The sequence below is a fragment of the Meleagris gallopavo genome, chromosome 10 (assembly GCF_905368555.1).
Source record: "Meleagris gallopavo chromosome 10, MGAL_WU_HG_1.1, whole genome shotgun sequence".
Taxonomy (NCBI): Eukaryota; Metazoa; Chordata; class Aves; order Galliformes; family Phasianidae; genus Meleagris; species Meleagris gallopavo.
This window is the reverse complement of record NC_139413.1, coordinates 8171879-8185457: the sequence shown is the minus strand read 5'-3', so window position 1 is coordinate 8185457 and position 13579 is coordinate 8171879. Positions and strand designations below refer to the sequence as shown.

General features: G+C 34.8%; 1 protein-coding gene across 5 annotated transcripts in view; it reads left to right on the top strand.

Annotated features, from left to right (window-relative positions):
* The window catches only part of DENND1B (DENN domain containing 1B), a 155236-nt gene that overhangs the window by 97741 nt on the left and 43916 nt on the right, over nt 1-13579 (top strand). For all 5 annotated transcript variants that reach the window (XM_085232102.1, XM_085232100.1, XM_085232104.1 and 2 more), the window contains 2 exons: nt 3620-3745; nt 11876-11977. In XM_085232102.1, coding sequence (XP_085088228.1) covers nt 3620-3745; nt 11876-11977 — 228 coding nt within the window. The remainder of the gene's footprint in view (nt 1-3619; nt 3746-11875; nt 11978-13579) is intronic.

Genomic DNA, 13579 nt, shown 5'->3' with positions numbered 1-13579 from the left:
AGCGATCGTAGACCTGCCGTGCACCAAACCCTTACAAGGAGTTCAAAGCACCCATTCTCATGTCTGTACCTGTGGTACTGAGTGCAGTAGCTGCTCTGTCGCTGTCTGTCTGGTTAAACTGTGGAGCTGGGAGGATTTGCTGGTAACTACCCCAAGGGGCAGCCTGGCTTTGCTGTCTCTTGGTGGTTTGATAGCCCATGGGTGTTTGATGACTTTAGCTTGCAGGAAACCTGGGCAAGCAAGCAGTGATGGTGCTTAGGAGTGCTTCAGCAAAGGACTCCAGCTGCGCCGCTTGAGAAATCAGGCTTGGGGAAACTTTTAAAACTCCAGTATAATCGTTCAGAGGCCAGAACTTCCTCCAGGATGGCAGCTCAGTATTGCACTCCAGACAGTGCAGTTTTCTTGCGCATTTTTGTGCTGGAGCCCTCTGCCTTCAAGACCAGTCCACTGGAATGTTCTTAGTGCTATTGAACTAATAATGTACTAATAATGCAGTGAAGTGGGAGATTTTTTGCTTTCTGGTGTTGTTTTAAATATGTGTTTGCCTAAAGCATCCTGATACTTTTAGGGTATTTAGGGTATTTTAGGGTATATGGGTCCTGCCAGAAATGAAAAAATAAGACAGTCCCTTTTTCCCTCGCATCGTTATATAATTCCCCTCCTCTACATCTTCTTTTCTTCCTTTCTTTTCTTCCTTTCCCTTACCACCTACTGAAATTTTCCCAACTCCACTTTTGGTGTTCAGCACAGGACCCTTTTTCTTTCAGGTGAAATACACACATTCCTTCTTCTTGATTTTTCTTAATTGCATTAATTGTGCCCCTGCCTCCAAGAATGACATGAGGAGTGTTCAACTGTTTATCTATCTGGAGGGAAAGGCACTAAATGCTGATGAACATAGAAACAAGTGATCTCACACAAGTTGGAATGATGTCTGTTATCTGACTGTTTTATTTTTGCTGTTTCCATTAAAATTGATCCATGAGAAATTCTTTACTGAACATACTGCTTGTTGGTGACACTACTGTGTGTTTATCTACGTGTGCATAGGTAGAGCCCATGCTGAGATTAGACTTGCCAAGATGGCAATTGACAGTGTGATTTGATTTAGTCACTGTTGAAACTAATACTAAACTGTTACAGATGTGTTGCTGCAAAATTCAGGTGAAGAGGACATTTGTGCCTCTTCTGTTTGAGTGTCTGTGAAGCTGAGCTGTAAGAATAAAGTTCATGTGTTCCCAGTGCCCCATTGCATTGTATGATGAAACGGTTGTTTTTCACCTGATTTGAGAACAGTCCTAAAAATAATGATAGTCAGGCCTCGATCAACACAACATATGAACTCATGCCTGTTTAGAACAGTACTACTGAGAGTACGAAGTAACTTGAACACAAGATAGAGCTCTGAAACTTTTTACCATTTGATCATTTGATCATGTCACACCATGTGACATATGCGTTTGGGAAATACGTGACTTGGTAGCTGAAATGTATTTGGTGAATTAAATTTTAGTTTGAGTTATTCTTAATATATTTGAAGAGATAGCATAGGATTATTTTTGTTTTAAAAAATAAAACTAAATAATATTTCCTGTTTTGAAAAACTACTGAATTCTAATTAATGTTTCACGATAATTCTTAATGCAACTATACCAGATTAAATATTTTCTACTAAAGTGGCTGTGTTCAGTTTTATTTTACTCTTTTATAAGACATAAACTGGTGTAAGATAAGTAACAATACAAGACATATTTTAAAACATCTTTTTTTTCATCAATGTATGCAAGTTATAATTTAGAATAGCATAGATTTCCAAGAAAGTAGAGGGAAAAGGAAATTTTCACGTATTTAAGCATGCTTTGTTTATCAGAGACAGTGCTCTAAGGCTGAGAATTCTTTTCTTTGCTTTTGGTGAAAGTGAGCTACCACTGATGGGTAGATTTCCCATTTATTTGCGCCTGAATTAAATAAGCCTAATTTTTAACAATTTTAATATAACAATACAGCATGAAAAAAATAAAATGCGTGCATTTGTTTTTCCAACCTTGACCTCCCTAATTGATTTTGTACTAAGAACTGTCCTCTTTTTTTTTTTTTTAATTTCTTTTGAGGTGTAAGGGAAAAACGTAAATGAGTCTTGGTGTATGCTTTCCACAGGCTAAACGAAGCAGGCTCTAAACTTTTATCTAGATCTATGGAGCTTGGATATAAATTGAAAAGATCACAGCTATGGGGAAAAGACCTATACTGTAAAGGCCTTTCTGCATAGATTATGAACATCATAACTCAGTAATTCTTTTTTCAAAACTATAGTTATAATTGGACCCAATGGGGGTCTCTCTCTTTGATCAGATCACAGTAACTGTGACTTTACACTGGAAAATGTCACTACTGTGAAGGTTTATCACCTGTAGAGCCGGTCTTTTCTCTGATGCCATGTTCAGTTCTCATTAGCATTATTCAAAGTTTAGTTGTTAATTAGGTTGACACTTCAATTACAATCATCATCTACAAGAACAGTCATGACTGCTTGCATAAAGAAACAAAAAGATATTCATTCTTGCATATATTTCTCAAAGAATGAAAGATGTTTTGCTGATGGTATGTGCTCATAATGTTCTGGTTAAAGAGGAAGTATATGTGTTACTTCGTATAGCATTTAATGACGTAAATATTGCTGTTACGGTTGTGTCAAAATACAAAGAGAGGCAGGAACTTGTATTCACAGCATAGTTGAAGTTGGCTTATTTCTCCAGATATCCCTCATGGTTGTAATTAGGAAAATAAAACTATAACTGGGTGTAATTCCACATACCTTTAAAGAGTATTGCAACAATTCCAAATTGATAGAATATTTTTTTTCTGGAATTTTTCCAAGTAATGGTCATCTATACTAAGAAAAGAAAAGATGCATCTTCTTGAGAAAAGAAAAAAAAAAAAAAAAGTCAAGCACAAAAATAAATATGCATTTTTTCTTCTTCCTTTTTTTTTTTTTAAGCTACAAGTGCATTGTCAGAGTTCTTTTTTTTTTTTTTTTCTTCCCCTTTCACATGTTTTATTTTCAAGAACAATTCAAAAGACAATGCACCACTGAATTTATGCGAACCTTTCCCACTGTTAGATGCTGGTAGCAGCTACTCCTATGGTGCATGAGAAATGATGTAAGATAGTAATTTGATATTAAAAAAAAAAACAACTCAATAACTGAATTGCAAGTGAGCATTGGGAGTACTTAAAAACAAACCTTTGAAATATAAATTAAAAAAAACCTCACTGTCTTTATTCAAAATGAGAAGACAAGATTTATGATTGAAAAAGATCTGCAGAAAAGTGGCTCACATGCAGTTTACTGTAAAATAATTAAGCTTATTTATGTCAAGAGGCCTTAGGAAAAAAAGAGAGCATAACCAATTTGCATTAGCACTCTACCATCATCCCCTGCCTTCATTTCAATTAACAGACCAGCAGGTGCTCTTTGCAGTTAAAAAGATAAGTTATCAAGGAAGAGGATGAATTTTTGGCTGACCTGTAGACACCATGGTTTTCCTGCTGATTGGGTTCATACCTCGCTGTACCAATTTCTGAGGTGTTAATTTAACTGCTCTACTCTGTCATGCAGGTCTCGGCCTTGAAAAATAAACTGAAAAAGCAGTCTACAGCTACGGGTGACGGAGTAGCCAAGGCGTTTCTTCGGGCGCAGGCATCACTGTTTGGATCCTACAGAGATGCTCTGAGATACAAACCAGTAAGACAACTTTTTTATTCCATTAATTTACAAGTGCACAAGCTCATTCTTTTGCAAGGGAAATGGTGAAATATTATGAGGTTCTCTTTCACGTAGTCTTTATTGCCATGCCTTGCTGCCTATGCCACTAATAAGCATTAGACAACTATCAGGATTAAAAAGTGACCCATATGGAAACGTTTAAGTGTTTAGTGTAAGTATTTCTGTTTGACAGACATTATATTTTTCTTTTTATATGAAAACTCAGTTTGCATATGGTACTGAAATTATTCTGCCTGTTTTCAGAACTGTTGAAGAATAGCGCTGTGTGAATTACATAAAAATGAATCTTTTCTACAAAACAGACACAGTTTATTCCATATGGGCACTACTTGGCATTGCGTGGGAAGGGGTAATCTAATTTGTCCCGTAGTCCAAAGATGAAGGCATTGGTCATTGTCAAGCCACGTCAGCTTGCTACAAGCAATTGCGTCAAAAATTGTCTTAAACTACAGTCAATATATCCAAGCAAAATGATGTCAGTGTGGCTGATGTTCTTAACCTTAGTTCTGATCATAAACAGGATGGAGTCAGTCCTTTATGGTGTGAGTTTGTTGAATGGAACGTGAGTTCTTCAGCATTCTGATTAGCATCTCCATTGAATTCAGCTCTGCTTTTCATTTTGTTTTCATTTGTCTCTTGCTGTACCTGAGATGTCTGTATTTGCATTGTACTGGAAGTAGTGCACCATATATCACTTCTCTTGGCACACATGTCTAAATGACCTTTACTATCTTTGTTTCTGCATCCTTTTTTGAGTATTAATTTTTTTTTTTTTAGCTCGACAACTTCATATAAGAGAAGTATTTATGAAATTGTTGTGGCCTGTTTATTTTTTTAATATTTGTATGCTAGCAAGTGTCAGCACATCTTAGATTGGCTTGTCCAAAGACCAAGTGTATATATTGAAAAAATAAAAAAAAAAAAAAAATAAATTGAGCTGTGTTCACACTGTATTAACTAATATAGTTTTTTACAAAATGTTTGCGATAGGAAAACTTACTTTGCTCCAGACTAGTAGAGTCTAAAAGGAGTTGTTCCATGGTAGTTCAGCTCTTTTTACGTGAGCCTTTTGAAGTAAGTTGAGTGCCTTGTAAATTAGAAGTTTCAAGAAAGCCAGTCTCATTTGACTGCATTGGGAGCATTTGTTGTGCAACTCAGGACATGTGAATTGTTATTGCAAAGAAAATACTATCCTTTGTCTTGGAGTCCGTCATGCTAGATCTAATGAAGAAAATCTAACTCAGAGAGCTCATTTATACTCTTTTAGGGCACAAGTAATGTTCTGACCAAAACTTTGTGAGGAATATACTTAAAATATTTTCTAGATAATTTTGAAATACTTTTGCTGTAAATAAGCTTGTTGTATTTTCAGAATAAAGAAATGGGAGGTGTTAGGATACCATTTTTTAGGATCATAAACATCCTAATGAAAAATAAAATAATGTTTGGATGGTTACCACTTGCCTATAAGTTTAAAAGTATGTTCAAGTGAACTACTTTATTTGCAGCAGGGTGTTCTGTATGATTTTAACTTGAAACATGAAACAACTGTCATTAATATTCACTTTGAGTAAAGAACAGCTTTGATAGTGTCTGTACTCATCCAACACTTCTCTTCATTCCAAACGCTGTTCATCACACTGAACACTCATTCTGTGCAACTGTTTGTTTTCAGCGTAGGACAGATTCTCCTTGGTGTAGCAATATGTCTTGAACAAACGTCTAGCAATTATTGAAAATAATGTGATTGGTGAAAGGGAAAACGGGAAGCTTCAGAGGTCTTGAAAGGAGTTCATGGGACTCCAAAAGACCATATGGAAAATTTGACTACTTGAATACTGGCAGGAAACATGACGTGCAATGGATATAGGTGATAATATTTTTTTGTGTGTGTAATAAATGGTAAGAAAAATATCAATCCAGTAAAGTTTTCAAGTAAAGCAGAAATATATGTTTTGTATGATTTAATCGTGACACTGAATTAAAAAAAGATAAATCAGTCAAATCTGATATAACTGCCGAAATTATTTTTTATGATATGTTGTGGTTTACTTTGGCAACTACTGCATAATAGGAGTGGATCTGTAGAGTAAGTCAGTACAGTTGGTGATAGGGACCTGGCATCCACATGTCTAACTTTATGTGATTCTTATTTATTATTATTCATATTATTTATTTTAGTGTTGACTACTAAATGTGTACAATAGCTGAAGACCATTTTCTGATTTACTTTAATACTGAGGGAATCCACTTCATGCGTGGTTGTTGAGGAGTGTCTGAAAATATTACTTTTATTACCTATTTTAATATCCCATCACCATTCCAAGATTTTGATAGGGAAGAGAAAAAGAAAATAAAAAAGATTTTTATCTTTATTAACTTCCTTATTTGAGAAATTTCTATGTATTCAAAAGAAAATCTCCTCAGTGAAATGTCAGTGTCTTCTTGTGCTAGCTCAGCTAGCGGTTGAAATAGTAGCCATTGGGTGATCTCTAACGTCAGTAACCGTGAACAATTTTGGTTCCTACAGTCTGCCCCTGCTGTGACATTGCAAGGATCAGAGTATTGTGAGGTGTCCTTAAACCGTGTAGATGCATGTACATATAGAAATTATTGTTATTTTGTCTAGTCATAACTTGAACCTTTTGTTGCTCTTATTTTCTTTAGGTAGTCCAACAGTTGGGAATTTATTACAAAATATTTTGTAATAAAATTTGAACATGCAAAGGTGGAAGTTAAATACAAAGATTACAATTTTGCCGTTTGTTTTATCAATCAGTGCATGTGCAATATTGTATTCCTTTCCAGCTATTTTACTTCACATATTCTTCCTGGGTATTTTTCAGACAGCCTTGCAGGTGTAAACCACACCAATCAAACATTTTAGCAATTTTAGCAATGCTGTGGTGGCCAGGGAAAATGAACCTTATACAAACCTTGTAGGTAATAAGCAAAGACTAGATTTTTTTTTTTTTTCTCCATTAAATGTATGCAATATAGACAGATAACAAAGCAGTGAGTGGTGTAAAAAAAAAAAAAAAAAATCTTTAAAAGGCAATATTTCACTGACTGTGTCTAGCAGGGAAAAGGTAGGTGAGATTTTGGGGTTAGAAGAGGAAAAGTAATAACAAATAATAAAAGAGAGAACTTTTATCATTGTGAAAAGGAGAAACTAGCTTGCCTGCTTTGCTTATAACTAGCAAACATCAGGAAGAATTATAGGTGTGATTTAAACAAGAAAAATGTAGTCCATCATGACATGACAAATACATTTCAAGTGTATTTCAAAGAAACAAATCTACTTGGAGACATATCTGTTTGAAAACTTGCTTGGTTATAAGCAACAATAAGTTATTTTCTGCTTTTGAAGAATTGGCTTTTCTTCAAGAATTAGCCAACAAAAGATAGTCGTTAAAGATAAATCACCTCTAGTTTTGGGGGAAAAAATCATCAAAGCTATTAATGTTAAACCAAAAGAAATAAACTCAGTGTATCTTTGTTTTAAGTTATGATGATTGTAACATCATCCATCAGAAATTGGGAAAAGAAGAGCAAAGGCTAATGTCATGATTTGGAATTCTTGCCAGCAGGAGTTCATAGTCTGATTGGCATTTTGAGGGGATGGGATAGCCTCCATACTGGAGATAGCACAGCCTGTCAGACCTTGCTTTATTTGAATGCTTTTTGAAGTGCTTTAGCCTGCACATTTTTAAGTACACTTTAAGTAGTTATACTAAATTTTAAACAGACCCAGGTATTTTATTTAAAATGATAGAAATTAGAATAGTGCAATTAAGTGTTATGTTAGGGGAACTGAAGGATATTTTTAAGATTCAGAGTGCTCTTGAATGCATAAGAATGCTTAAGCAATAATTGTTTATAATTGAATTTCAAACTGAAATCTTCTTTTGAGGACACAACTACTTTGAGAAATGGGCGTTGATTTGTTTGCCTTTTCCCCAAGTTAGGCGTAAAAATTACAGTAGAGTAGAGAAATGGAGAGTAGTAAAATGCCAGAATGTAGCTTGTGTTTAAAGACCTAACCATTCTGTGTTATATCTGTTATGTCTCTTTATTGTCCCTTCTCTAAGAACCTTTTTTTCATGTTAAAAGCCACACTGTTGTAACGGTTCTTTATTGAACATAGATGTTAATAGCAGTGTTAGAAGGGCCTAATTGTAACTGCAAGAAATGCCAGCTCATCTGAATCTTTGATTAAGTGGATGGCAAGAAATAGACAAATCTTGCAGTAATTTGTTTGTAATTTTAAATGGTACCTTCATGAGTAGAACATGTAGTTAAGTCATACTCAGTTATTTTCAGGATGGTTGTTTTTAACTGTCAGGCCAACAGCTGAAATTTCATCTTTTTACTTCTTTGATTTTAAACAAAGGGATTTTCATATAAAAGTAAAAATAATGTTTAAAAATGGACTTTTTTGATAATTGATACAGCAGCGAGGAATATTTACCTATCTTATATGCTCATTTTACATTAAGCAAGAGTTGACATGTACATATATTATAGCAATAATATAAACAGTGTAAGAGTCGTCTTGTTCTAAAAAGATACAAATGCTTCCTGAAACAGTTGAAATGCGAGTGCTTCTTGTTAAACATGCCATCTAATCTACACTAACTTTCCTTTTAAAACCCTTGCACAGTTTTAGATCACTACTTTCCCGTTCTGTTGAGGTCGGCATAAGTAGCTTTCTTAAACTGTGAATGTAGCTTGGAGTGAAAAATGCCTGCTGTGTGTGGCAAGCTATGAAAGGGGAAGAAAATTCTATAGCAACCGTTGTTAAAAGGACAGATATCTTGTTTGGGCATAGGCTGTTTGGTCTGTTTGGTCTGAGTATTAGCTGTCTACTTTTCAGTATGGAGTCCCTACTGAGTTTTGATCGAACTGGTTTTGAAAGTACATTGTAGATCAATACGGAAGGGGCCATTTGATGCTGAAGTAGTTAAATATCAGTGGAGCATTCTTGTAAAAGTCAGAGTTTCTAACGGTACCCAGCTGTATTTGCAAAAACATGAATGTTACATGCTTCATGTCCAAAAACTTCTGGAGCTTTTTTGTTTATATTAGATAAATAGCTTCACTTTTATAATATATAAATAGCAATCCAAAACCTCTCAGGATTAGAGTAGCAATCTTGAAGATTTGGCATTTTTATTAGGAAAACAATGTGTTTATTCAGAGTATGAAACAAATGAAAGAAGTAAGTGTTAACAGTGTTTGTTACTTAATGCGATTTCAAAAAAGTTACAGCAGATACTCTAAAACTGAAGTCTGAAATTTCTACAGGTTTTTTTCCTTTCATGTGATGAACTGGTAGGAGATTTGTACCTATCAAATCAAGTTTTTAAAGCAACCTTACTATCAGTAGATTGCAATAATTGGATTGCTTTTGGATGCGAACCAAATTAGATCTAAATACATTTTCAGCCAAGGCATAGCCTTGGCTATTCTTTTTCTGAACCTTATTGATAAGGCAATAAATGCACCCAAGCATGAGTGCTTACTAAATATCTGATGTATCCAGTGATAAAGAGAAATATTTAGGAGACTAGCACAGCTATACATTAAAAATGTGTGTTTGAACTGCTGTTTTCTGGTGTTCTGCTACATGGCTCAGGCTGGAGAGGTGCTGCCAAGGAGATCTCTCGCTGCTCTCTCTTCCTAGGCTGATATGAAGGGAAGAGCAGGATTGCCTGTTTTCTCTTTTACTGGGAGATAACCTCTCCTTTCTGTCTTTTGTCTTTCCCACAACTTTGGGGAAAGTGGCAGTAAAGGCTTTGCTTACTTTTAATTTTTCTAAAGAGTACGTATGCCTTGAAAATAATATCCTTTTCTTTGGTTCTAAATTTAAGGTTTCATAGTCTGTTGTGAGTCATCATCTAGTCAGTTCTACACTCCCACATAACCCCTGTATTTTCAGAAATCATTTGTTGTGTAAAGAAATAAATAAATAAGGATTCTTTTTCTAATTTGCTGCCTTGAAATTTTTTGGAAGAACAACAGAACTGAGAAGAGAGTCTGCCCTCAGGAACACCATGTCTTGTACCACCATATCTCACTGGAGACTGTTTCATTTGTTTTGAAGCACTTTGAATTTGCTAAGTAGCTTGAGGTCATCTTCTTAAGACAAGAGTCTTCAGGAGCTCAAGAAAAGCTAATGCAAAGTGGGTCAGGAAGGCAGTGCTATTTAAAGTGCTACAAACAGTTCAAGCTCTTTGACAGATTCAGCATGTCCTGCATGTGTACAGTGTTCACCAGTTATCTCTGGAGAAGCAGTAGGTGGAGCAACTGGAATGCTCATCTTGGAGATGTGATGGAGATGCTGTACTGAGATGGTTTTGTGTATCATTTCAAGCCAGGTACTCTGTGAAAGGGAAAGGATTGTGCTAAGTAAATTTGCTTAAATATTGCTTCTTACTCTTCCTGGGAGAATTTTTTTCTAAAATCAGTGTTCCCTTAGAGATGTTGGAACATAAAATTTAAAAGCAAGTTAAGCATGAACTTACATGCTTTTCTGAGTAGGATTGAACCTCGCTACAGCTTTTTGATACTTTGAATTTAAGTACTGTAGTAAGATATCCAAAATTTGATTTTATCTATGACAATATGCCCCTGCAAATTGAAAAAGAGGGAAGCTTTTGATAGGATTAGAATAGGATTTTAAAAGGACCTCAGAGTGGTTTTACTGCTAGATTTCGTTGGATCATACTTACATCATTTAAAAAGAAAATGCAAGGTATAAAAAAGCATTTGAGAGTGATTTTAGAGCTACTCTGACAAACTCACAGAGGTCACGTGCCAAGAATACCCTGTTGTATTCTAGAATCATAGAAGGTCCCAGGAAGCCAGGAAAGTGTATGAAGTACCGTGTGCGATTACAGTTAACCAGGGTATGGGGTGGAAAGCAGTGGTGGTCATGGGCATGAATACATTTGTCTTCAAAGTGACTAACAGTTGGAGCCTGACAGAACTCCTGTTTTAGTATCAGGAAGATCAATATAAGGAGGTGCCTTTGATCTCTTTTTTTCTTTTGAGTGGCTGAGGTGTCTTAGTCCATTGTGGATATTTAGTTTTTTGGGTAGTAAATCATCATAGAGTCAGATTTAGGTGCATAATTTTGTTGGATTCCAATTTTTCATCTTACTAATCATTTCTAAACTGATGACTTCTTTGTTCTTTATACTTGGATGGGAGGCCTCTTGGATTTGTGATGAAATCGGTTAATGTCTTGATCACCACACAAACTTTTTAGTGTGTGAATTACTATTCATTTAAATCTAACAGCTTCAAATATTTATCGCAAAGTATTGACAAGAAGGACAATTTGAGAGAATGCCTGTCAGTAACTTCCAGTGCTCTGCACACACTGCGGATAGCAAATTATAAATCAAATTAGGGGATAACATAGGAGCCACTTCAACTGTTTATAAAGAATCCTTATTTTCAAATGGGTGCTGTTTACAGTTAATAAAATTTCAGCAAATACTTCATTTTCAGTGAGTACTTGTTTATTTTTCCATCATTGAAACTTTTTTTTTTTGCAGGGTGCTTGGTAAACTATGGACTATGTGCTTTCCTTGTGTTGCGATCATATTTTATTTTATGAAATGTTAATCTGGTCTATTTAGATTTTTTCCAAAAGCCAATGCTTGTGATTTTTGTTTTTGTGGAAATAATGTCAAAATAAATTTAAATTTATTGCAATATTTTCCTGTTAAATGAGAGTAATGACTGTTGAACTATTCAAAGCAAAGGACCTGCTATCCCTCAAACTTTGAACCACTTTTTTGAAATATTTAATGGAGAGTCGTTTAGAGGTAATATGAGTTAACTGTAAACCACTTACCTTTTCCTTGCTAAGTGTTTTTTGTAGACTAGCATTAAAGTTTCATAAATGAAAGGTTCAAATGCAACATGTGTTCTGAGAGCTATTTAAAATGTATGAAGATTTCTTTGCTGTTGTCTGTGGTTTTTTTTATTTTATGCATGTATAGTGAGATCTTAAATAAATCAACATCTTTGTATACTGTAGTTAACATCCAATGTTTTCCATTTAAACTCTTTTAGGGGGAACCTATAACTTTCTGTGAGAATAGCTTTGTGAAGCATCGTTCCAGTACTACTAAACAGTTCCTGGAAACTGCTGTTAATCTTCAGCTGTTTAAACAGGTATGAGATGGTAAAAGCCCCAAGTTGAATTATTTGCTTTGGAAATGCATCCATATTTAAATATATATCCCTTTCTGGCAGTCATCCTAGTTTTATTCTATTATTAAGATTTCATTTATAGTTTTTATTAAAAAAAAAAAAAAAAAAAAAAAGAGCGGGAGGAAAAAAAAAGGAAAATAACTCCAGGTTGCAGAACTGGGGCAGCACCTGTTCAGAGCCAGTCAGCAACTCATCTAGGCGGCAAAAATCATGGATCTCCCAGCTTGATGGTGGAACTTCATTTTCAGCTTCCTTGGCTCGTGACCAAAGATCTAAACGGCAAAGTGCTTGCTTAAATTGGACTTCAGTAGCATTTAATTTAAAAACTGGATTCATACTGTAATTACAGCTTTCATTTCTAGGGTTTTTGAAGAAGGCATACAGAGAATGTTGCCAACCCAAGCCATAGGGGCAGAAGAATATTGTAGGAAGAATATTGTAGCTGATTAAGGAGAACCTGAGGCTCAAAGTAGTTATTTTCCTGCAAGTATCTGGAATGACTGAGGCATGAGGGTTCATGCTGAAGTAATCTAATGGACTCCTTTGAAGGTAGATTACCATAATAGAGAAGAGAAATTCATTATATATAGGATTTTCTGATTTTCAAAAAATGCTTGGTGCTAATCAGTAGTTAATGTAGTAAAGATTTATGTAGGGATGATAGTTTGTAGAAGTTCTCTGAAAACATGTTTTTCTTAATTGTTAAGGAAATACTGATTGTAGAATTGGGCTCCTTCAATTTTACAGCTATATTATATGGTTTACAAAATGTAAATAAAAAAATAATGAAGAGACCTGCAACCTGTTGGTGTACCTGGTACAAGTGATTGAAGTGGAAAGAAATAATAGAGCAAGCTGTTTGCTTTTTGCATATCTTAAGATTGAAACTTTTTTAGGAAAAAAGATACTTACAAATGAAGTTTCCAAACTGTTGTCAAGTTACTAAGTGAGGTCTTCAGTTGTAGGGAAAAGGTATAACTTCACTGAAATTATGGGCTTGTCAATGTGGCTCTAAAATTACTCATTATGCTTTAATATGCTCAAGTAAAAATAATCAGTTGATAGTTTGTTTATAGCTAGTTTTCAATTTTATTCACACTAAAGGAAATGAATATATTACAAAGGATTAGGAAATAGTAACAATTTTGATGATGTGTGTGGTTTAATAGCAAACATTTTTTTCATTCTCTTACTTTCTTGTGATTGTTACTCCCACTTCAGCTAACCCTCAGCCCAGCTGCATCTTTTATAGCTTTTCCCACTGAAAATGAGCTGTTTTAAAGGTTCATTTCAACAGAATAAACTATATTCTATTATGTTCCTGAAAATGACTAATTGTTAAGCAGTAAATAATTTTTTAGAAGCAGAAAATGGGTATATAAAATATGCTTGAGTGTTTTTTGCATGACAGTTAAGCTTAACTCATGTCATTTGTTGCTGTATTTTTTTGTTGTTGTTGTTTTTGTTTGCTTTTGGTGGAGATACTTTTTTTTAAAATCTTCTCTTTCCCCTCCACCTCTATTCTTCTTGGAAGTTCATCAAATCACCAGGAAATCACCTTAG